Here is a 21,630-nt window from a genome sequence, read left to right on the forward strand (position 1 = left end):
TGCAGCTGGTGAGCTGACTGTGATCATCACTGCTGTTGAAGTGTCTGCGCCAAGTGGCCCCTGAGGCAGTGGCAGAGTTGCTGGGGCTTGGCTTAAAATCAATGGGAGTTTTCTTCAGTGATCCCTGTGAAAGACGGATGCCGCTCTTAAAGTGGTTTTGCACAACGTTAGACTGCAGTATGGGACCACAGCAAAATCCAGAAACAAAAGCCACATTGTACATTGTAGAAAGCAAAATCCAGAAACAAAAGCCACATTGTACATTGTAGAAAGCAAGAAATTGCAAGTAGATAAATAGGTACCACTACAGTGGGAAGGTAACAGCGTTCCGTGCGCCTTGGTGTTTAGTCATGCCGGCCACATGACCACGGAAACGTCTTCGGACAGTGCTGGCTCTTCGGCTTTGAAACAGAGATGAGCACCGCAACCCTAGAGTCAGACTCGACTGGCTTTCGAGCAAGGGAACCTTTACCTTTACCTTTACATTGTAGAAAGGGCAACAAATTGACCCAGCACAGTGTTCCGGCTGGGTGCTGAAACAGGTGAGTGTGTAAAAATGCTTGCCCGGTAGGCAGCTGTGTTGGTTTCACGGCAAAATCCAAAAACAGCAGCCAAGTTGCTGAAGGGAGGCTTTTGACTCCTGGAAGCCTGGAAATCTTGTTGGTCTCTAAGGTGCTCCTGACTCGAATCTTGCTCTTCTAGGCAACATCGCTACCCACCTGAAACTACTACAGCCGCCTATACATTCTACGATATGCGTGTATGTAGCCATTCACACCCCACGTTTCTCTCCATTTGAGGCCCAAAGCATCGTCTCCTCTTCCAATCCTGTAAGGTAGTTGAGGGTGAAGGTGACGGACATCCGGAGAGTTCCCACTTCTGCAGAACTGTCATCAGGCTGAAGGGCCCCCACCCCCCCCCCCCCCCCTTTTCTTCTTCTTTTTGCTTTTCAACGTCCAGCCAGTTCTGCGGCACTCGCCAGCCTGCGCAACTTGTCGTGTTATTCCGGTCAGTCGCGGGCCTTTCGGCTGTCTGTCTTCTCTTGGTAGGTTAATCTGCAACCGGTTCTTGACTCTCGAGCCCGACGACTTCCAGGCGCGGGGGTTTCCCCAAGCAGGGCACTGCCACCAGGCCAGGAGGAAGCCGCCCAGCCGAAAGCCCCCCTCCGAGCGCCAAGCAACCTCGCCAGCCGCCGCCGCCGCCGCCGCCTCCAGGCGTGTACGTGTTGCCAGTCCGCTTTGCCCGAGTCACATGAGCGGCCCTTGGCGTTGCGATTGGCTCGGCCGCGGCCGACGCCTCCTTTCTTTTCTGCTCCTCGCCGCCTTGTCCCCGCCGCCGCCGCCGCCGAAGAAGCAGAAGAAGGGGGAGAGCCGGCGGGGCTGCGCGATGGCCGTCCCCCGGAGCCGGGAGCGGATCCTCTGCCTCTTCGACGTGGATGGGACCCTCACTCCGCCTCGCCAGGTACAGCCTTCTTCCCCTTCTTGCCCGGGGGCGGCTGCACTCGGCCGGGCTGCGCGCCTTGCCTGCCGGAATGAATGGAGCCCTCTCCTTCCGCCTCGCCCGGCACTCGGATCGGGCTCGGAAACTCAGCTGCCCCGGTTCAGAGAGCCCAGGTTGCCCGGCCAGGGCGCGCCAGGCTGCCGCTTGGCCCTCCTCCTCCTCCTGGGCTCTGGAGCGGGGGCGTTGAAGGCGCCACCGAAGGCCGCCCAGAGCCAAGAGGCCGAGGACGGAGCAGGGACGGCGGGTAGGAGGCTTCTCTGTTCGGCCATTGCGCGAGATGGGGCTGGTCGGATCTGCCCGAGGTCAGGCCCATTCAGGATTCATGCTTCAAAAGTGTCCAGGTTCCGGCCAGAGATCATCGGGAGGACTCCCCACCCCCCACTTGATACTCCAGGAAGTTCCATCTTCCTTTCAGAGTTCGTCATTATAGCCGTATTCGCCATGAATTTGGGTGATCCTTTTCAAAGAAGGACCTGCTAATGATTGCAACACCTTGTGGCAGTCAGTTCCACAAGTGACCTAAGAACTCATTCCCTTGGGCCTGCCCTGAACCTATTGCCAGTCAGTTTCCTTAAGTAAAACTGTTCTAAGCGTTCAGAGGGAGAGGTGTCAGTTTGGTCTTTGCATACCAACTGGTGGTGGAAAGTGCCTTTAAGTCACAGCAGAATTCTGGTGACCCCGCAGGGTTTTCAAGGGAAGAGGCGAACAGAGGAGGTTTGCCACTGCCTGCCTCTGCATGGCAACCCTAGACTTCTTTGGTGGTTTCCCATGCAAGTACTAACCAGGGCCAACCTTGCTTAGCTTCCCAGATCTGACAAGATCAGGCTAGCCTGGGCCATCCACTAACTACACCCACTAACTATCCTTGATGAGGCAGGATTTGTAGAGAATGTCCAAACAATGTGACTTCCCAGTTTCAGGCTAAAGTGGTGCAATCCAGGAACCAGTTTATACTAGCTATGCTGATAAGTGGCCCACCACTTCCATCTCTCCCTGCTCCTCCCCAGACTGCAGGTGGCTGTGACATCAGTACTCCTGGTAACCAAAATAGACTGAACAGCCCCTCCATCAGCCTGAATTGTTGCCAATCCTTGGAAGGGATACCGGAAAGTCAGCTCCCAAAGGTAGTAAATAGAAAGACAGGTAAATCAACACTCCTTTCATTGGTGGGAGGGACAATATCAGCCTATCCAATGTTAGCCTATCCAACTGGAACTACATATACATCCTTGTTCTATAAAACCAGTAATCTTCAAAGTCCAGAGAGCCCTTTCCACGTCACCTTGTCAGCTGTGTAAAACGGGGGTCCAGTGGCATTTTAAAGACTAACAAAATTTATCCCAGCATAAGCTTTCGTTAGCTTCTTCAGATGCTTTTTAGCATAAACCTATCAGAAAGCAGAAAGGGGCAGGGGATGTTCAGTACAAGATCCAATGCAAAGATTAAGCAGTTCATTCACAATGCGTGTGCGACACTCCCAGCTGTTGTTAGATGGACAGCATATAACACATAATGCAGGATGAAGTGCTACGTCAGCTGCCACCTGTGGAGCTCTTGCATGTTGCAGAGGATCCGGGAGCATGCTCAGTTGCACTAAGCAAGCCAGTTGGGCCACATTGTCACTCCATATGAAATGACAGTATAATCTAGAAGACATCCAGACCGATTTCACACAAGAGCTGCGCTGCGGTCGCGCCTCCCTTTGCCCCGCTTCTATTGGTCAATTTCCCACTCGAAGCCGGGCGGGTGCATTTTGACCCGCAGCTTCGCCTGATTTTCCCCGCAGTTTCATGATCCTCAAAAAATAGGATCACGAAACCGCAGGGAAAATCGGGCGAAGCCATGGGTCAAAATGCACCTGCCCGGCTTCGAGTGGTAAATTGACCAATAGAAGCGGGGCAAAGGGAGGCGCGACCGCGGCGCAGCTCTTGTGTGAAATCAGTCCCAGTCTTTTTCAGCACATTACAGAGGAGGATGGGAAGTGGCAGGCCTGTAGCCACCGGGGGGGGGCTGGGGGGCAACACCCCCAAATGTGCCCTGCCCCTCCCTATACTCCTCCTCCAGGGAGCCTTGGGTGACTGGTGACGGCCGCACTTTCCAGAGACGGCAGTGGGCTTTCCAGTATCTCTGGAGTGGCTGCCAGGGGCAGGCAGGGACACTCTGGGAGCCGGGACCTGCCCAAGCCTACTTACCAGCTGCCCGGCCCCAGTGCTCTTGGCCCCAGGGCAAGTCAGGCCATTCTTCTGAGCTCCTGCCACATGCCCCAGCAGCCATGCCTGGCCTTCCGGGGCCAAGCACACAGGGCTGGGTGGGCTTTGGCTGCAGCACACAGGGGAGACAGGAAACTGGAGAGAGAAGCAGCAGGGAAGGGGGAAGAATGTCTCTTGTTGAGCCAAGAGCAGAGCTTGTAGAGAGTTGGGGCTGGGCTGTGCATCTATTGCCTGACACTCAAAAGGAAGACGGGCACACACAGGTAGCAAAGTGCAGGCTCTCCCCAAAGAAAGAAAGACCGCTGTGGCAAGGAAAACCCAGCGGGGAAGACGCGGGGACATCACTAGGGGTTATGTTGGAAGTGATGTAGGAAGTGACTTAGGCATGTGCCCCCCCCCCCCGACAATTTTCTGGCTACTGCCCTGGGAAGTGGTGGGGACACATCTCTGTGTGCCCACACCTGCTGAAATGTCAGGTAATACCAGGAACAGGGCCTTTTCTTCTCTGGCACCCCACCTACAGAACTCAGGCTTTCCATCCTTTTGCTTCTTTTGAAAGTACTAGATGAAGACATTTTTAGGGCATTTGAGAGAAATGGGGTTGGGGTGTCTTGTTTTGTCTAGAGGTGTGTACAAAGATTCAGGATCCAGCGCCTTTCCTCTGCTTACAGTGTGCTTCCCCGTCCTTGCTCCCCTAAGGACATAAATCCATTGCTGATTTTCATCCCATGCATCACACCTAGCATCTAAGTAAATATTTATTTGGTGCTGGTGTCTTACGATGGCCTTCTCAAGCTCAGTTTGGGAAAACTGACAACCAGTTCAAACATAAGAACATAAGAGAAGCCAATATTGGATCAGGCAAATGGCCTATCCAGACCAACACTCTGTCATGCAGTGGCCAAAAATACCAGGTGCCATCAGGAGGTCCAGCAGTGGGGGCCAGGATACTAGAAGCCCTCCCACTGTTGCCCCCCCCAAGCACCACAGAACATCCCTTGCCCCTTACCAAGAATTTACACATTACAACACATTACAAAGACCACATGTGTCCTGTCCACCATAGGTTCTGTCAACAGACACGCCCTGGAAGTTCTGTGTTTGGAATTTAATTACCAAGAATGCTCAGTTCAGAGTGGAACTGCAAGGAGGGGAGGTGTAAGCAGTAGCCCCATCCCAGCCTCACTTGGCCTTGGGCAGCCATGGCTGGCCTGTCAGGGGAAAATATCTATACTGACAGGTTATTAATCAGTCTCCCCAGCAGGGCATATAGTGACTCCCTGGAGCCATTTCAAGTTGGGAAAACAGTGCTGGATTGGGGAGGCTTAAGCCTTCTCTCCCTATATGCAACAGTCCAAATCCAAATCAAGAATTAAGTTCAGAGCACAGTATTGGCGGTGGGTGGGGCTACAGTGGGAGGGCTTCTAGTGTCCTGGCCCCACTGCTGGACCTCCTGATGGCACCTGGTATTTTTGGCCACTGTGTGACAGAATGTTGGACTGGGTGGGCCTTTGGCCTGATCCAACACTGGTTTCTCTTGTGTTCTTACTGTCAGAACACGTCTGGTTGGACAGGTCATGAGGGGGACAGATGGCCTTTGTAAGCCTGCATATAGACATATTCTGGGAAAGGGCGGAATAGAAATCTAATACATAAATAAATATAGGCATATCTCAGCAGTGAATGCCCTTGATGTAAAGTTAATCCTCACTCTTCTTGTCCACGAAGACCATTAACCTGGTGTGATAGGAGGAGATGAGAGTTGTTTTGGAAGACTCACTGTGTGTGATCCCATCCAGCACTTTGTCTCCCTGTGTGTTAGAACTTTGGCCTTTGTTATTCTGAAGGCATCTCCTTATGCAAGATCAGCAAGAGAGAAAACAGCTCCCCATGCCAAAGGGGCAGCCGAGAAGGTAGAGTCAGCCCTGTAGGTGAGTTTGTCAAACAACTTCTATCTTTAGAAGATAAGAAAAGAATCCCAGGGAAATGGATGGAAGCCAGAGGGGGGGGGGATTAAGAGGATAGATTAAAACCTTCTGACCCACTTCCCACATCCCAGGGTAATGTGTAAAGCCTCTTCATGCACTGAAGAAAAAGCTGGGGGAATGACTGGCAAGTTAGTGTAGAGTTTCTCCTTAATAGTCCTAAGCAGTGTTGACAAAAAATTAGAAGACCACTAACATAATAACCTGAATACAAATTATTGCAGTGATGGTATTTCAGTGGAATGGCAGCCCGTCTTTGGAGACACACATGCCCTTTTTGGATATGCACACAGTACAAAGACTAGCCTGATCTCAGCAGATCTTGGAGCTAAGCGGGGTCAGCCCTGGTTAGTATCTGGATGAGAGACCACCAAGGAAGTCCAGGCAGGCAGTGGCAAACCACCTCTTGCCATGAAAACCCTGTGGGTCCGTGGTAAGTTGGCTGCAAACTGGCAACACTTTCCACCACCACAGAGATGGAGACTTGTAGTGTATTAAACAAAGTCATTAAAACCACTGTCGTCTTCACAGATACAGAAAGGAAAGGAATGCCAACATTTGTCTGTCCTCCCTGTCTTCAGCTTTCCTCATGGATTTGTGAGAGCTTCCCTATAGGATGCTGCATCTGTCCCATTGGGCGACAGTCACCCTTCTCCTGCCCCTTGGGTTAGCAGCATTCCCTGGGGCTGGGAGGGGAAGGCAAGCTGAAGTTGGTTCTTCGCTTCCTGTTTTCATTTTCTAGTTCCTTATTCACCAGTCTGACTCCAAATACAGATGATACTTAAGAATCAGCTTCAGTCTCATTCTTGGCTTTATGATTCCTTGTACACAGAGACAGTGGAAGGACTGGATGGGGTGTTTGCATCTCTGTGCAGACTACAGCCTGCAGATTATGGGCTGTTGCCTTCCCAGCATAGTTACAAATGTCTGTCAGTAAGAAGGACTTCAAGTGGGTCCATGGAACACTATCGTTGTGCTTGATCTTGGTTATTACTGTTAGTATCCATCACTTCACAGGCCTCAACAACTCAGGTATCAGCTGACAGAAATCCCCGGGGGTGGCAGTGGGGGGAGAAAGGAACTACCACTCCTTATAGGACCCCTCAGGAACAGATGTGGGTAGAAATGTTAATGGGTTGATAGGGTAACAGGCAAACTTTCCTCCAACATCATGTCTGCTCTCTCAATCTTTTGGATCCTGTCCAAGTTACAAGCGATGGCAGCAGACCCAAATCATTATATGCAGGTCTGTCACAGCTGGGTTGAAAGGGAGTAAAATTTAATATACCAAAAAAGGATTTACTTCTGGGAGTCTGATGTTATTATTTAAAAGAATGCATACTTCATCTGTTATCTTTGAGGTGACTTACAAACATAAAAATGTAACCATAAAAATTCAGCAGCACAAAAGAAGAAGAAGAAGAGGTTTTATTTATACCCCGCCCTTCACTACCCGAAGGAGTCTCAGAGCAGCTTACAATCTCCTTTCCTTTCCCCTCGCCACAATGTACACCTGGTGAGGTAGGTGGGGCTGAGAGAGCTCTCTCGAAAACTGCTCCTGAGAGAACAACTGTGAGAGAACTTGTGAGTGACTCAAGGTCACACCAGCAGTTGCATGTGGAAGAGTGGGGAATCAAACCCAGTTCTCCCAGATTAGAGTCCGCACTCCTAACCACGACACCAAACATTGCCAAAATGATAATTAGAAACTCGTAAACACAGGCACTAATTACAGAATGAAAAACCAATCAGAAGAATATGGCAGTGCAGCCAAAAGCTGGCTGAAATAACGTGATCTTGCATAACTTTTGAAATGTGGTCATGGGAGGCACTCTGTGCCCCCTGCTCTGGGAAATTAGTTCACAGGATGGGTGCTACCACTGAAAAGGCACTGATTTTATGGCACCCAAACATACCTCCTGAAAAGAAAGTACCTTTAGAGGAAGACACTGCACTGATCTAAGATCTCTCTATAGGGAGTGGTAGACTTTCAAATACACAGGTCCTTGAAATGCACCAAGAAACAGGTAGACTCCCAGTTCAGCTATTATAAAACTTAGGCAGCATGTAAGTGCTGTCCAATAACAGTCAGAAGACTATCAAATATGGCAGGATATAGCAGGATTAAAAAGGACAAATTGCCCCTATCCATTTGTAGCCAGGGATCATCCACCAGTGCTAAATGTCCCATAACCAGGCCAAAATTTAGGTTGGAAAAACTTGCTGTGCTTCTCCCCCTTTCCAGTCCCTTCCCCAGGCTGCCCCCCCATTGGGCTTGTTTACAATCTTGAGCCTGTGAAGGGCATGATTTTGGGGGATATAGTATAAGGAAAAGCAGGTGGGGGTCAAATTCAACACTTCCCATGCATATCTATGGTGGTTTAAATTGCCCCTCACATGCACACAGAGATATGATCGTGACAAGCCCTTATTTGATATGTTGGGTTTGTTACCGTTTCAGGAAGCTGATATGTCATCCATGTGTTGATAACGGGCTTGGACTTAGATAGGATGGAGTCCCTGCCCGACGTCTTTCCCTCTACAGTCCTTCTTAAGTGCTTTTTCCTAGCTGAGCTTACTGGTGGTATCAGAGCCATGGGTGGGGAATCATTGCATCTTTTTGCATTTTGTTAGCCTCACTCTGTAATATCTCCATACTTTTGCACATCTGTTGTGAGAGCTGTGACAGCCAGCTTGGTGTAGTGGTTAAGGGTGGCAAACTCTAATCTGGAGAACCAGATTTGATTCTCCACTCCTCCACATGAAGCCAGCTGGGTGACCTTGGGCCAGTCACAGTCCTCTCAGAGCTTTCTCAGCCCCACCTACCTCTCAGGGTATCTGTTGTGGGGAGATGAAGGGAAGGTGATTGTAAACTGCTCCAGGACTCCTTCAGGTAGTGAGAAGTGGGGTATAAAAACAACTCTTTTATTGCTGTAGCCCTACAAACTTCATTTAGCCATCATTAATTTGTTAATCTTTAGGACCACACTTGATTTTTTTGGGGGGGTGTCAAATGTCAGGATGTGAATAGCTTGATAACTCTTCTGTTACAGTGGTCATTTCTAAATACGTTAGTGTCTTTCACTTTTTTTTCTCAGAGAATTGAGTCAGAAGTAGCCGAGTTTCTGGAAGAGCTCCGTAAGAGAGTGATGATTGGTGTGGTGGGAGGCTCTGACTACACCAAGATTGCAGAGCAACTGGGAGAAAGGGATGAAGGTGAGAAACACACCTACATATCTGTTCTCTTGACCCATTTGTTTGCCTCATGCAAACGGACAAATATGTTGCAAAATAAAAATCACAGAATGCCTGCTGGTGAGTTGTAGGGACAATTCAGACATGCAGAGAAAATGTGTGGTGCTGTCCTTCTGGCACTGTACCATTTCAGACTGCAGGTGAGGGAGTCATATGGTTGAGTGCTCCACCATTCAGTGTTCCTTCCCCACAGATAATGCGTCAGTGAGAGAGCTTTTAGCTTAACCTTTGCCCTGATGTCTCGTCTTCAAGGAGTTATTTTTGTTTGTCTTTCATGTGCAGATCCCCACCTGCAGTCTGAAGTGGTACAATCCAGAAAGGGCTGTACCACATGATATTTCTGCATCTTGGAATCAATCCTAAGTCAGGTTTGTATGCAGGCCACACTGTTTACCTGCCGTTGTAATGTCATTGCAGGCCCAGTGATCTCAAATGGAAGTTCAAAACTCTTAATCGTTTCCATGTCCTCTTTATCTTTCCTGTGGCCTAGGAAAGTGAGAAAACAGAACTTAATCCAGCCTTCGACAGTCTGTTGTTTGCTCCCAGAATACTGGCACAGAAACTCATGAGAAAGACAAATACCTGCCTATTCAGTTTGAGTTCTCAAAGAGAGGTACAGGTGCTAAGGAAAGTCGTTCCGTGTCAGAATAGAAGCTTTGCATGCAAAAGATCCCAGGTTTATTCCCCAGCATCTCCAGTTAAAAGAGTCTTAGGTTGTCTGAGACCCTGGAGAGCCATTGCCAGGCAAGCTTAGACAATCCTGGGCTTGATGGAATAATCCACTCATTATATGTTCACCTTTTCTGTCCTGGCTCCTATTTCTGTGGAGGCAGGATCACAGCACAACACAAGGAGGGGACTTGAAGAAATCAGGAATAATAAAGGTACAGGCAAAGATAGTGAGGGGAATAAGAACACATATGAACACAGCACCACAAGGCATATCAGTAGACAAAAACATAGGGTTGGATCCTGTGATCCATAAGTGGAAGGTGCTGACAGTCACAGACCTTTCCCTTCCCCCCCCCCCCCCCAGTGGTCCATAAATTTATTGCTAGGGTCAAGGGATCTGCAAGGTCTGCAGTCCATACAGGTTGGATAGTGGCAGTGGGGAAAGTCACAAAATCACTCTTTCTGTCTGTCAGTCTCTGACAGAAGCAAGAGAAGAGGGCAATTTCATCTTATCCCTACTGCAGCCTCCCGACCTGTGTGGCTCTTAGGCCACATGGGTCCCACAGTCCCAGTAATAAACTTTCCTGGGGCCAGAAAGACGGCTGGGATGGCACAAGAAATCCTTGCTGGCATCTGCAGATTGCAGGATCCAACCCATTAGGTGCATCCTGTGCAGCACCTTGTGGAGCAGAAGTGGTTTGCCCAGGAACCAAACTGGACCGCCCCCCCCCCCCAGCAGAACTGCCTGCCCTATTCCTACTGTGAACAGCAAATCCTGTCTGACTGGCATTAAATCTAATGAGGCTGGGGGATATCAGCACTCTGTTCGAACAGCAAATGCCATAAAGAGTTATCTGGTCATTCACAGCCCCTGTTTCCAAAAAAAACCTACAGCTCATGGAGATGCAGAATGCCTCTGAACTCCTCATTAGACGCCTGCATGTACTTGCAGAAGTAAAGCCGAGGGCTAACTCTGTGCCCCTAAAATCTACTCCATCCACTATTAAAGTATTCTGAAACCTTCCTTCTGAAGGAAGGATGCCAGCCGATGAGAAGGATCTCACAACTCAAGGAGGCATTAAATGAATTGCTGATTCAGCATTGGCCTGTTTATTGCTGTTAGACGAGGCTAGATAATCATTAACTGTGTTACTGAGACACCTGTGGAGTAGCAGGGGGGCTGGCAGAGAGAAAGCAAGCATATGGAGAAGTATGATCAGGTACAGTTCAATTCTGATGCTACCTTTGCCTCATGACTTTGAGTTGCATGTAACATGGCACATTGGCACTTGTTCATGAGAACTTTTGGAGGCAAAAGTGTCCAAGTAAAGCCACAAGGGTGCTCAAATGATGGAGGAAAGGTAAGGGGATTCTTAATCAAGTCTACTCATGCCCCCATCTCACTAGCCTAAAAGCAATAGTTAAGGGAGCTATTTACAAAAGTCAATAGGTTGTGCATCCCTGGCCTGCTGTAATTTGAGCACAGGGGCACAAAATTCACCAGATGCACATTTTAGCCCCTGGCCACCTGACTGACAAAAAGGGTTACATGAATATTTATTTCTGATTTTCATCTCTCTTCCCTCACTTTTCCCTCTCAACATCCTCTCTGCCCCTCCAAACTCCTTCCTCACAGTCATCAACAAGTTTGATTATGTCTTTGCGGAAAATGGCACTGTGCAGTACAAGAATGGACAACTAGTCTCCAAGCAGGTAGGCCTAACCTCCTTGTGTTCTGCCACCAATGCTGAAAATTCTCTCCATCCGTGTCCTTCCCCTCTAAGTCTTTCCAGAGAGAAAATGCTATCTAAACCCTTCCTTAATGGTCTCCACTGAGTCATCAAATAGGTTAATGCAGACCAAAGCCCCCTGTCCTATTGTTAACATTTTAACAGACTAGATAAATTTGGTAAATGAGCCCATCTAGGAATTGTAGTTCATTGTCTCAGTGCGACTGACCTTGACTTTGACCCACAGGCTATCCAGGACCACCTTGGAGAGGAACTTCTACAGGAACTGATCAACTTCTGTCTCAACTACATAGCACTACTAAAGTTGCCCAAGAAACGGTAATGATCCTGCCTTCTGTTTCTGCATGCGCACGCTGTTTTTACTATCTAGCTAATGTGAGTATTTAGAATCAAAGAAGCAGAAAGCTGGAAAGGATTTGGTAGATTATTGAGCCCAACTGCCAACTATAAGACAAGGAGAAGGAATCCTATATTCAAACAATACTTAGTGGAAACTCGTCCACTATTTTAATGAAAATCCATAAAAAAGGCAGTTGCACAGATTTGTAGATGCTGTATTTCATTATGTAACTGCCCGTGGAGCTGAGTAAAACACTGAAAAAGAAATTCTTTCATTTCTGTACTTTAAGCAGACAGCAGAAGAACTGATATTGCTCTTTCGGTTTTCCACAAGATCCTTCTAAATATTTGAAATAGTGTATTCTCCTCAGGCTAAACGTTCGAAGATTCTTTAGTCTTTTGTCACCTGGCATATTTAAGTAGCTAAAGAAGTGCTGCTGGTTGAATGACAACAGTCCAGGGTATGGAGCTGTTTTAAGCCAAAATGTGGGTCAGGAAGTGGGTAAGAGCAGAAAGTAGAGAAAACATAGCACAGAGCCACAGACTGAAGCCACAGATGGGTCCCTGGGTTGCCTAGTGACAGCCCTGGTTTTAATAGTAATGCTGATGAAGAGTGCAGTTAATTGTAATACAAATTTTCGGTGCCTATAATACTTACATGGACATTCTTACCCTTTTCATAATTCATGACAAGACATCAGCTTGGATCTTACCTAAAATTCTGTGGATGGAAGTATTCATGGAATGTCACTTCCCGGTGTTCCCCCTTCTGCTGTGGCCCATAATTACTGCTGATATATTGTTCCTGCAGGAAAGGGGGGCCAACAGGAATAACTTGGAGGAAGGGAATCAGCAAAAAACCTCAACCTTCTGTCCACAGAACTTTTAGGCAGAATATAAGCCGTATTCTGAACTGATGTCCCATGTTGGTAACTGTCTGGGTAGCAATCATCAGACATGCGTGGATATTAAATTCCCTGCATGGAACTAGCAACATAACATCTCATTGTGTGGACCCAGGAAGGACTAGAGAAGAACATGATATGTAGTTAACTATCTGGTGTTGTATCATTGCTGGAAGATTCTGCCTGACTTTGTATTAAAGAAGCCATGAGTGTACAATAGACCTATCCTGCCTTACAGCCCCACCCTGCCTTACAGCCCCATATTCAAGTCTCCCCTTCTCTCCTATTTTCTAAAACATGCAAAGAGGGACCTTCATAGAATTCCGCAGTGGAATGTTGAACATCTCTCCCATTGGTCGAAGCTGCACCATGGAGGAGCGAATAGAATTTTCAGAGCTGGACAAGGTAAATAATTCTCATTAGTCCCAGAATGGACAGGATGTGCCCTCTAAATCAGTTTAGTGTGGCACACAGAAGCCTATGAATCCTAGGCTTTTCATATCCAAATTTTCAACCTTGTGTGGTTAATGTGAAGATCATATAAAGGAAGACAACTTGTATAACTCGTTAAGGCATTCATGTATCCTGCACAAGCCTATTTTGGTAGATGTCCATTTCTTTTTTGCAGTGTCTTGGCATAGTGTTGCTAGGCAGCTTTGTGAATGAAGGACTCAAAACAGGAAGTTAATCTGAGAATATTTTTGTAGAATTTGCAAGGTATATACACAAAATATGGGGGGAAAGTCAAATGTGAATTGAAGTGAATTGAAGTAAACTTTTCTTGCTCTTCTTTTGTCCTCCCCTGACTTGCTTTCCTTTGCAGAAAGAGAGGATCCGAGAGAAGTTCGTAGCTGCCCTGCAGAGGGAGTTTGCTGGCAAGGGCCTGAGGTTTTCCCGAGGTGAGTATGGACCTGCTCATCGCTCGGTGTATTTTCCTTTGGGGTCTTGGAACAGCAAACTGTCAAGCACTGTTTCCCCTTTAAAGGCAGATCAGGGATTTGCTTGGTGGATTGAAAAGAGGTTTCCCCAGGAGGGTCCCTTCCAGTGTTGAATACGTTTTTTCCATTGTATTCTTATGCTCTAAACATGTTTGCTCAGATACAAGTCTCATTAAATTCAGTGAGACTTTCTTCTAAGGAAGTGGTCTTAGGGATTGAAGGATCTCTGTCTCTTACAAGTAATGGCAAGGATAAGAACACAGTCTGGCTAGATGTTCTTTGTCTGAGACCCCAGTTGTATGGGCAGCTGTATAGCAGCAGCTAACACATGGCTTTAGGATCAACCAGTGTTCCCTCTAAGCTGTGCCAGCTTGCACTGGCACACAAATTCCCAGCCCCCAGCACACAGATCCCTGGTTAAGCGCAGGGCAAATAAACTCTCTCCCACCTTCCTCCCTAGGGCTGCCGCTGCACCACAACCTGCCCCACCCAGCTCCCTCCATCACATAGAGGGGAAGAGGTACAAACCCAAGTCTCCCTTCCCCCCATCGGCCAAGGTCTCCTCCTTCTTCCCCTGGGGAGGGAGGGGGAGCTGCCAGCCATTTAAAGCGAACAGCTGACCGGCAGGTTCGCTGGTCAGCTGTTTGGTTTAAAGAGTGGGAAGCCATTTCAGTGCTCCCTTTGGTTTCCCACTGCTTGGAAGCGGGGAAGGGGAGGACAAAACAGAGGACTCTAGTGGCTGCCCGCCCTTTAAAATGAAAAGTTGACAGGTGGACCTGCCATGCTGTTCGGTTTAAAGGGCGGGAAGACATTTCAGCACTGTTTTTGGCTCTCCCCCCCCCCCTTGGAATTGGGTTTTTTTTTTTAATGGAGGACTCTAATGGCTGCCCTTTAAAGTGAACAGCTGACAGGGGGCTCTCTTTCTTTTTTCTTCCTTCCTTCCTCTCTCCCCATTTGCTTTCTTTCCACCTCTCTTTCTTTCTATATTTCTTCCTTCCTTCCTTTCTTCCTGTCTTCCTCTCTCATCTATTTGCTTTCCTTCCTTCCTTCCTTCCTTCCTTCCTTCCTTCCTTCCATCCATCTCTCCCCATCTATTTGCTTTCCTTCCACTTCTCTCCTTCTTCATTCCTTCCTTCCTTCCTCTCTACCCATCCATTTGCTTGCTTGCTTTTCGTATTTTTTTAAAAAATGTACGCTCACTCACAATTTTAATCCTGTCAGGTCTTTTGACTCACAGAGTAGAATTTTGGCTTGTGAGACTCTGCAGCTTAGAGGGAACATTGGGTCCAACAGTGCCTGCAGAAGCAAGGGGGATAACCTTCCTCCCTCTGTGGGTGCCAGAGCAACAGCTGCTGGCCTGAAAATAACATACACATCTTACCAGTACTGTCTCTTCCAGGGGTTTCAAAGCAAAAGATGGGTGGGTACCTGGCCACTTTCTCACCAGAAATTTCACCCTGATCCGCAGCCATTGGTTTTGCATCCACTAGCATGCCAGACAAATTTATCTGAAACAGAGGCACTCTGTTGCAAAAGGCACTACAGTCTGGCAAACGGTCCGGATACCAGAGGGACCTTCTAGAATGCCTGCCTTTTAAGCTTATCTTTCCAGCAAAGAGAAGCTCCTTTCCCTGTCCAATTGCACTTAAAGGACTAGAACACAATCAAGCAGTACTTTTCCATTTAGAGGCACCTGCTCCTCACATATTCTTCTGGAATGTTAACAGGACCCTGTTCAGTCATGCTTACACTGGCCACTTCTGTTTGTGCCTTCAGGTGACTGGGGCCTTGCTGACGCCTTTCCGTCCCATTGCCATGGAAACAGCAGCTATTGAATTAATGTGTTGGAGAGTCAGGCAGGCTCGCTGTAGTGGTGCGTGACCATCTGTAGTGTGATGATTTATTCTGCACAGAGCCACGATCCGCTTTATCCCAGGGGTATTGAGGGGGTGCGTTACCTTACAAGCTTCTGTCTTCAACTCTTCCTTTCCCCTGGCAGGTGGCATGATTAGCTTTGATGTCTTCCCAGAGGGCTGGGATAAGCGCTATTGCCTCGATATCCTTGACGAGGAAAGATTTGATATCATACATTTCTTTGGGAACGAGACAACTCCTGTAAGTATCCTGTATCCAGCTCTGCTCTTTGACAAAAGACCAGGCACTATATGGGACTGAGAAGGATGACAAGTGTTGTGTTCATTCTTACCTAGGTTGGCCAGCTGTTCTGAGAGTATACATAACTGTAGAAGGCCTCTTCTTCAACAGAGAGTCAAACAGGTCTTTTCTGTGATGCCTGAAAGGCATTTATGTGTTTGAAAACATACAATAAATGGAACTAGGAGTCTGTGCTGATCATTTGTTCTTAAGTATGCAAATGCCCTTCATATAGGACAGAAAAGAAACCGTTGACGTCTCATGGGAAAATGAAGGCCCATCTGTATGAAGTGCTGTCGTCGTCTAGTCTGGCAACTGGTACCTGGGATTTCCTGAAAACATATGTAGGCTACCACTGCCCCCTTATGGTGATAAAGAGAAGATTAAGACAGGGCGGCTCTCTCAGTGGTTCAGACTAATTTGGTTGGACCAATAAAAGGCATTGTGTAGGTTTTGTTCCAGTTCTCCCCTGACAGGGTACCATTAATAGCAGTAGCTCAAAGATATTTTGTCTGCCAAGAGGATTCTGGAGTATTCCATTCATCCCCTTGACATCAAGTTGGAAACAAGAGAAACGGGAAAAAGCAGCCCCCCCGATAGCATAACACCACACAGCAGGAAGCACAGTTGTTCTCATACCTGCTTTCATGTACACTGTGGTTGTGTAGGTCATCCATGCAGCCTGATAATCTGTGTATGTATATGTGGGTTTTCCTTTCTGTAGTGAAGAACCTGAAAGGCTGTATATGAATAGAGTCTAATCTGAGAGATGGTTTATAACTTGCCTCAGTGGGAGTGGCCAGGCAACTGGATTAAATGAAAGCAATTGCAGGTAGTCTATAGGTAAAGGTAAAGGTTCCCTTGCTCGAAAGCCAGTCGAATCCGACTCTAGGGTTGCGGTGCTCATCTCCGTTTCAAAGCCGAAGAGCCAGCACTGTCCGAAGATGTTTCCGTGGTCATGTGGCCGGCATGACTAAACACCAAGGCGCACAGAACGCTGTTACCTTCCCACCGAAGTGGTATCTACTTGCAATTTCTTGCTTTCGAACTGCTAGGTTGGCAGGAGCTGGAACTAGAGACGGGAGCTCACTCTGTCATGCGGCACCCGGGTCTTGAACTGCTGAACTACCGACCTTCCATAGCCTGCAGTTCAGCGTCTGAGCCACCACAGCTCCAGGTAGTCTATAACTCACTGCAAATTTTCCATCAAGTCTTCCAGCCAGATAGTTCTATAAGGGACTGGCAGTAAGACTTACCTTCCTTCTGGAAAGACTGTGGCTCAGTGGTAGAGCGCATGCCTTGCATGCAAAAGCCTTCAAGTTCAATCTCCAGCATCTCCAGTTAAAGGATCTTAACCAGAAAGACTTTATCTCAGTCTGGAGAACAGCTGCTGGCAGGCATGGATAGCACTGACATGGATGGTTTGACTTAGTATGAGGTACCATCTTATTATGTTCTTATGTTATCTTCAGGGTGGGAATGATTATGAAATCTATGATGATCCTCGGACAGTAGGACACAGCATCCAGTCTCCCCATGATACCGTCCAGAGGTGCCGGGAGATCTTCTTTCCAGAAACCGTGAATGAATCTTGACTCACAGGCTTTCTGCTGCTATTCTTCACCACTCTAAGAAGACCTTCACTCACTTCATGAAAGCACCTTCTGGATCCTCTCAGGGCTCCTCTGAGCCCAAAGGTCAAAATGCACTTTGAAAACAGATTGGCGTGTCAAAGGATGATAGTTCTGAATCATTAGTAGCAGCACCTCTTGGGATTTGCAGAATCAAAATGTTGGTGCCCATCTATACACACACACCCCAAAGAAAAAACAGGGTATAGTTTTATTCTTAAAGGGAAACACATGGTATTCTTACTAAGGCCTTTTGGGGTAAGACAATCATCATGGCCTAACCTCCCCCCACATTCTTACAAACTAATATATTTCTGAGATTAAGGTCTGTAAAGATTATTTTTTTTAAAAGAAGGAGTCCTTGGGTTTTCAAAATTTGGGACTTGTTGCATATTTTTATATTGCTGAATAGTCAAGATGGTCAGCAAAACTGGATTTAAACAAACTGTTATTTTAAAAGTAAGTAATGGCCCTGATCCATGTCTAATGATGTGATGTGCATTGAAACATCCTATCAAAAGCAACAAGATGTAGTCCAGGGCATCCTTGCTAGGATGCAGGTCTGATTTACACCTGTGGTTCCTGAGCTAGCAAGCGATGCATTTCTAGAATGCTGCTTCTTCACATGGATCTCTCTAACTGAACTGGAATGAATCAAGAATGCTGCTATTTTCTTAAACAAATCAAAAATTTAAGCTACTTTAATTGAATCAAGTCTCAACTGGTCTGAGAACACCCTTAGGGAGGTAGCAGCTTTAGGCTGTAACAGAAAAGAATAGGGAATGTAAGAACTTGTTTTAAAAAAAAAGCCATTGTTTGAATTACATGTTTATTTGGCACCATTTAAAAGGTGTTGGTGTTAAAGGTAGTTGAGGAATAGAACTGTTCGCAGACTGCATTCCAGACATGCTGACATATTAATGACTCCAGGTGAACGAAATAGGATTAATTTATAGGGAAATGTTTACAGTTGCTGCAACTTTTCATCTTTGCTTCACCACTAAACGGTTAACCTGGGTTTTGGTAATGCAGTTTGCTTCCAGCCTTGTCTGCATAGGAATATTAAATTCTGATTAGCTGAACTGCAAAAAGTGAGTAAACTTTAGTGGGTATAGCCAAATTGTCACAAACATAAATCTGGTTTAAAGGTATCTACGTGTAAACCCTGTGTGGAACACTATTAACATAGACAAAAATTGGTTTTTAAAATGTAAGAATTATTCTGTGGGTAATTCTATATCCATCCAAGCTTTCTTTACTAATTCTAAAGAAATGGGGGAGGGGGGGATTGGCTGCTGTAACACAGCAAGGTGATTTTAAAGAAAAACTATGACAAGAATGATAGTTAAGCGCAGAAGCTGCACTCTCTGTGTTGTTGCCTCTCCTTGAATACTGTCCAGATAGGATTATACACATTCCACATACTGTGCTGCAGTCCTTGATACTGGCTTTTGCCTTTAGAAAATCTAGCTCCTAGTCCTAATGTCGTCGTCGTCGTCTTCTTTTTTTTGCTGTCAAATCACAGACAACTTGTGGCATCCCGTAGGCCTTTCAAGGCAAGAGGCATTCCGAGGCAGTTTACCATTGGGTGCTTTTGCATGATGATCCTGGACCTCTTTGGTGGTCTCCCATCCAAGTACTAACCAGTGTTGATGCTGCTTAGCTTCTAAGATCTGACAAGACTAGGCTAGCCAGGTCAGGGCCATGTTTGCATGAATAGTGTTTTAAAAAAATATCGCAAACCTTAACACCATAGAATTGTATGTTGGGGGTTTAAATCCCCCAAAGGTCTTCATTGCCTTCTCCATGTTTGCTCTACTTTCATCATTCACCCTACTTCCAGAAATATCCCAGACTTCTTAAAACATTGTGCATTTATGATTGGCATTGTGGTATAGGCTAACACCTTCTTATGCAAATGATTCTTAGCAATATATTTATGCTATTTCCTGTATTTTTAAAGCAGGTTCAGCTATGTTTTCCATTGTATTGAGAGTGCTTACACTCTTCATTGCCAGTAACTTTTGCAATTACCTAGAAATTGAGAATTTAGGCACTGTAACACTTCAAGCAGTTTTGACATTAGTGATCAGTGGCCACCATCAGAAGAGTGTGTTGCACCAAGAGTGTGTTCATGCGGTTAAGATGAAAGCTTTCGGGGGGGAAAGCCACATTTGCAGCATCTATGCAGGGCACCCTCCTATGAAATACCCGAAGGCTGCCCTTTGCCATTACCCTCCATTGTGGAGAACACTTTGAGCTGGTTTTAGGAGCATGGCATGATCACATGCAGTAAGACACCAAATGTGTGATACCTCCTGACACTTGCTACCTGTAATGCTTACTTGGGTGCCATAAGTAAGTGAATAGATACATGAAGGAAAGAAGAAGAGGAAGACAGCAATGATGGTGTGTGTGTTGCATCAGTTACATGTACACTCCTGGATGTCTGGCTTATTCATAACACTGTTTCTTCCTTTTGAAGAGGGTGATTGTTCAGGCAATGAGTCTCTTCCTCCTCTCACATACACACACCAACATTTAGGTGGCATACAGAAAGGGGTTTGGGAGCATAAATATGGCTGGATTTCTAAGGTGGATATGTATATGTGAAAACCAGGTGTGTATTGATAAGCAGATAAACTGCCGCATTTTCTGTCCACAAGCTTATGCTATATGGCAGCAAGGTATTAAAATTAGACTTATTTTTTTAAATATTGAACAGTCTTAATGTGAGGCTTCTGTAATTGTAGATCAATGTTTGTGTGACCTGCCCAGAGGTAAATACACAGCCAGAAAAAGTAGTTTGTCTCATTATTCTCACATTTCAGCATTGCTGTAGTGATAGTATACATGTTTTTAACAAATTTGCCTTGGAGCAGGACTGGGAAGCACACTAAATGGATTCTAGGGTACAGTTGAAAAGCGCACAGCACTGCAGCCTTGTTGAAACCAAGCAGGTCTGGCTCTGGTCAGTGCCTGGGACAGGGGAAGACCTTCTGGAAAATGTATGTCTCCCACCTTGAGTCTCATGAAGGAAGAAAGGCAGGATGTAAGTGCATTATTTATTAAACAGATGTACCAACTACCTCCTACTTAGAACCCTGCCTTTGCATTAAGTGCAGCTGTCAGTGGTACTTCCGCCTGCCTAGGCAGGGACTGCTCATGCGTTTTACATTACTTAACATTCTAAGTGTGCATATGACAAACATGCTTGGAAACCCAAATGTCATATTAGCATACTTGTTGAGGTGTACCTGCAGCACCACGTTGAATCTGTATTCGGTGGTAAGCCTGAGTGTGCCACTGTGAAATAGTTCTGATTCAAGACATGCATAGCACTAGGCTGGCTGGGTAAAAAGCCTGGAAAGTGGTGTACTGGATCTGGATTCAAGACACCCGCTTATCTCGGGATACAAATCAAACAGCTTTGTCATATAATTCCATGCTATTGAAATGGAAAGTGCTGGGGGGGGGGGGGCATTTACTGAGATTTTGGGCAAATAGCCATACATGCAAAACCAGTGAATTATAAGATTAAAAACTCATAGGTAGAAGAGTGGTGAATAAATTGTACTCAAGACTTTAGAGAGCTTTTACCCTTTGGAGCAGGCAGTACTATATTAGAGCGATCAAAGGACTGGTATAGTTTTGAGAATCTACCTATAAAAGATCCATGACTTGCATTAGGCCCAATGCAGGCCATTCTACCCATATAGCTAGCACCCTTCATGTCTGGCATTTATGAGACTGGTAACCACTACCACCACCACCTCACACACACTTTTCCATTTCATAGCTGTCCAGACACTTTATTTAGATTTGCTGATATCATTCCTGTGCTCCAAAGAATCACCTTACAAAAGGGGGAAAAAAGCAAAATGGGAAAGTCACTTTAATGGTTTATTGCCAGTGTTACAAAGGTCAACATGGGATCAAACAGGTAAGGACCACACTAAAGTTGTAAAAACACAAAAGACTCCATAAGTAACAAGGTTATTTCTGAAAACCAAAACCATTCCCAGAGAGAAGTCACCTTGTCCTGGCACTCCAGCTGGTATTGCGCCTTTGAGGAGAGGGGCAGTGGGTAGAAGCCAGTGATTTAATATCAGCAGACCAGCAGCAGAAGCCCCATGGCTGTCACAGGAAGCAGGTCACACATAGGGGCCCGGATACACGGCAGGGCGAAGGGGAAATGGCTGCCTCTAGACCCTTCCTTTGTTCCTCTATTGGTGCCAGAAAGCAGGTGTTGCACCTTCGAGAAAGGTCCAAAAAAAGTCCCTCCCCAAA

The 21,630-nt window shown here is 46.5% G+C and overlaps 1 protein-coding gene across 1 annotated transcript; it reads left to right on the forward strand.

Moving 5' to 3' along the window:
• The first annotated feature begins 1,354 nt into the window (after positions 1–1,354).
• Positions 1,355–20,130, forward strand: PMM1 (phosphomannomutase 1). Its single transcript, XM_015419181.1, has 8 exons — positions 1,355–1,461; positions 8,794–8,911; positions 11,259–11,335; positions 11,600–11,691; positions 12,923–13,022; positions 13,441–13,516; positions 15,555–15,670; positions 17,182–20,130. Exons 1-8 carry the CDS (start codon positions 1,387–1,389, stop codon positions 17,302–17,304), a joined length of 777 nt encoding a protein of 258 aa, XP_015274667.1. The 5' UTR covers positions 1,355–1,386; the 3' UTR covers positions 17,305–20,130.
• The last annotated feature ends 1,500 nt before the right edge of the window (positions 20,131–21,630 follow it).

This window comes from Gekko japonicus, unplaced genomic scaffold (assembly GCF_001447785.1).
Source record: "Gekko japonicus isolate JY-2015 unplaced genomic scaffold, Gekko_japonicus_V1.1 scaffold37, whole genome shotgun sequence".
NCBI classification, from domain to species: domain Eukaryota; kingdom Metazoa; phylum Chordata; class Lepidosauria; order Squamata; family Gekkonidae; genus Gekko; species Gekko japonicus.

Excerpts from the sequence above, each read along its gene's own strand:
- PMM1 (XM_015419181.1), top strand. The coding sequence starts at position 1,387 with ATGGCCGTCCCCCGGAGCCGGGAGCGGATCCTCTGCCTCTTCGACGTG. Across the intron at positions 1,462-8,793 it reads CCCTCACTCCGCCTCGCCAG|AGAATTGAGTCAGAAGTAGC; the intron begins GTACAGCCTTCT and ends TTTTTTTCTCAG. Across the intron at positions 13,517-15,554 it reads GGGCCTGAGGTTTTCCCGAG|GTGGCATGATTAGCTTTGAT; the intron begins GTGAGTATGGAC and ends TTCCCCTGGCAG.